This window comes from Priapulus caudatus, unplaced genomic scaffold (assembly GCF_000485595.1).
Source record: "Priapulus caudatus unplaced genomic scaffold, Priapulus_caudatus-5.0.1 Scaffold755, whole genome shotgun sequence".
NCBI lineage: Eukaryota > Metazoa > Priapulida > Priapulimorpha > Priapulimorphida > Priapulidae > Priapulus > Priapulus caudatus.
Genome location: NW_014577816.1, coordinates 35,311 through 38,466, shown reverse-complemented (window position 1 = coordinate 38,466; position 3,156 = coordinate 35,311). Strand labels below are relative to the sequence as shown.

General features: G+C 41.8%; 2 protein-coding genes across 8 annotated transcripts in view; one reads left to right on the top strand and one right to left on the bottom strand.

Annotated features, from left to right (window-relative positions):
- Positions 1-3,156, bottom strand: part of LOC106813323 (NADH-quinone oxidoreductase subunit B-like) — a 19,090-nt gene that overhangs the window by 10,122 nt on the left and 5,812 nt on the right. Inside the window, exons 1-2 of one of the 2 annotated variants that reach the window (XM_014817443.1) lie at positions 2,249-2,253; positions 1,052-1,103 (exon numbers count right to left, since the gene is read on the bottom strand). In XM_014817443.1, the coding sequence (XP_014672929.1) occupies positions 1,052-1,091 (40 nt within the window). In that variant the 5' untranslated portion in view covers positions 1,092-1,103; positions 2,249-2,253. Of the gene's footprint in view, positions 1-1,051; positions 1,104-2,248; positions 2,254-3,156 lie in introns of those variants that run through there. The other variant, XM_014817442.1, reaches the window with a different exon arrangement.
- Positions 1,371-3,156, top strand: part of LOC106813321 (E3 SUMO-protein ligase PIAS2-like) — a 28,651-nt gene continuing 26,865 nt past the window's right edge. For all 6 annotated transcript variants that reach the window (XM_014817439.1, XM_014817438.1, XM_014817440.1 and 3 more), the window contains exon 1: positions 1,371-1,445. In XM_014817439.1, the coding sequence (XP_014672925.1) occupies positions 1,380-1,445 (66 nt within the window). In that variant the 5' untranslated portion in view covers positions 1,371-1,379. The remainder of the gene's footprint in view (positions 1,446-3,156) is intronic.

Genomic DNA, 3,156 nt, shown 5'->3' with positions numbered 1-3,156 from the left:
TGCGCGCACCATGGCACAATTTCGGGTGCGCGGTGGAGCGCGAGCGCGATCGCGCCCCTTAAAAATGAAAGCCTGTATAGCCCTGCGGCAACTGTACGCGAGACTGTACTGGCGTATTTGGACGCTCACCCGAAACTCGACGCTCCTAAGTGCGCATGCGCGCAGGCGCCTCTTGTTTTGCAAGGGCGCACACAGCGCATGCGCAATATGCGCATTAGTCATCTGCGCATCTTGCCCTTCGACACGGTCGCAATAAACAAACATGGCGGACTTCCCTGTCACTGATGGAAACATTTGATTGAAACAATTTGCAATATGTAGTAAATTAGTAAGACTGTGTTATTGTGTGTCAGGTTACAAGGCGAAACAAAAGAAAACAAAAGAGCATGTCTACTATTTCCTACGGCCGTGCAAAACAAGATTCAAACAAAAAGAAAACAAAAGAGCATGTCTACTATTTCCTACGGCCGTGCAAAACAAGATTCAAACAAAAAGAAAACAAGAGCAAAACAAAAGAGCATGCCTACGGAGCGTCCAAATACGCCGGTACAGGCCTACTAGAGGCTAGAGCGGCGCAAATCCACTTTAGGCACATTAGGTAGGCACTGTGTGTCTGTGGCTGTAGGCCCAAGTGTAACAATGTGTAGTCCGAGCCGACGCAGACCCCAGTAATGGGCAAAAAATGGCCCAGTAATGGGATAAACCCGCACCCTCAGATTAGCAAAGCGGAGTTTACGTCTGCATTTGCGGACTAAACAATGTGGTACAAGTGGTACAAGTAGCGTTTACACACCCATGTCCTGAGTTTGGTTAGGGTTAGAGTTAGGGTTAGGGTTAGGGTTAGGGTTTTTAAACCTGGGGTTGTCAAATAGCCTAATAGTAATACTAGTAATAGGAATGGGCCCAATGTTGCTCATCTTCATAGACATAGACATTAGAAGAAAGCTCTGGTCACTGATCCACAGTAATATTTAGCAACAGGCGATCAAATAAATAACAGTGTCAGTATTGCATAAGAGTATAAAGATTATCGGTAATAGCAGGAAATTACCTATGCCCGCAACGTTCTTGACGATGTTGATGTTAACCATGGCTGCGGGCAGCTACGTACGAAAATGTGTAATCTTGTCCTGCACACGGTATGTTTGTACCGGAAGTATTCGAAATAACCAGATTTAATTAAATATATTCATCTTATCATTCTCTATGTAAATTGGGACATTTAGCATACTAAAATTGTATATAGCATACGTAGTGAGTAATTCAAAAGAACAATTAAAACGAGTTAAGATATGTACGTAATACGAATAGCGGAACTGTACCAGTGCTGCCACCAAGTGGTTGTAGATCTTTACAAGATTACAGTATCTACCGAGGAAATGGCGGATCCAAATCTGGAGAGATTTAAGCATCCTGACTTTAGTGTCAGGGTAGATGAGTTGAAGGTGAGTAATAATATAAGTAGTTGCAAATATCGCTAGCGTAACATCATCGTCGAGTGTCTCAAAAAAGTAAAGTTTTAAATATGAATAAATAATTAATGGTTTTGCTTCTCGAATGGAGGCGGTGGAAATTCTTCCGCCTACCTATTTGTTCGTCGTTACTGACGTCATTGTTGTGATTCGTGTACACTAAGTAAAAATAAATGAAAGTACCATCTTGGGATTGTTGTCAGTTACTACTAAGACATATTCACTTCGGATAAGAGGCATTAATTGCTTATCACAGACGTTTTATAGCCGCAAGTAACAGTTACTAACTAAGTTGGTCCCGAGCATTCGTAATACTAGAACTAGAAGATCCTATACTATACTAGGCTATAGCCCTGCGGCAACTGCATGCGGGCTATAGTTACTATTAGTACTACTAGAGCTAACTCTAACCATTGTTCCAGACATCACCCACTCAAAAAACCGTTGGTCAATGACCAAGTTCTATCCAATTTTCCGTAATCGCAGCACACCATAACTGTTACAGCAAGTAGTAATTATTGTAACGATCCACCGAAATTGAATCGAGTTCTGATTCTCTTCCCTCGATCCGATCCTCAATATTGTTTCCGATATTTTCGATTTGATCCAACCTGCTAGTACTTTAGGTTCAAGGATAGAGAACATGGGTCCCAATAAAACCAATGTCATTTACATCAATATAAATATAATATTATATCAATATAATAGGTTAGGGTTATGGTTAGGGTTAGGGTTAGAGTTAGGGTTAGGTTTAGGCACATTGGTTTTATTGGGACCCATGTTCTCTATCCTTGGGCCGTACTTTAGATTGTATGCTTTGGTCGAAGCATGTATGAGACGCGTGTTCTGATTGATCAATAGTCATGACTTGCCAGTCGGCCAATCAGCGGCCACAGCACATCGCTAACACATTTACAGGACTGGAGTTACCCGAGTTTGAGGACTCCGTGCGGATTTGTCATTTTATAAACCAACAGATCCGCTCAAAATCTGACAAATCCATACATAGAAAATATATACCAAGGCTCCACACTAACTTTTTTTTTCAGTGGCCCGATCAGGCCACCAAAATCATTGATTTTCAATTTTTGGCTGCCCGAAAATGAAATCTGGTGGCCCGAAAAAAAAAAATTTCATTCTTTGAGATTTGAATCCATAAAAAGGGGAATTTTTTTTGTCCAAAAATTACCCCCTTATGAAAATGGACTGTTCCAAAATATGTGACTGCACGTCGCATACACGAACTTTCGAACGCTGGCAGTTTCGCTTCGGATCCGAAACAGTGCACGCGCGCACATGGATATATATGCATTATTTTGTACAGCCTGCATGCATGCAGCTAGAGCTAGAGCTCCAGCGCAGCTAGCTAGCAATATACATTACATACAGTGCAGTACAGTGTAGTGCAAATTGCGACTGGCGTGGTGTCTGCTGATTTGTGTTCATTTGATCACGCTCGCTCTGCGAATTACTCGCTCTTTATTGAATGAGATTAGTAGGGGTGAGCAGGGCTCGAATTAAGCGACGAGAAGGGCAAGGCAATTTTTTTAGGGCATGTGAGAAATCGCCTTGAATTTTCTCTAAAATGGAAGGGCACAGAGACAATTTTAAAAGGCACCAAGGCAACTCTCAAAATTTGAGAAGGGCACAAAGGCACTTTTGTAAAATAAAGGAAAACTCATAA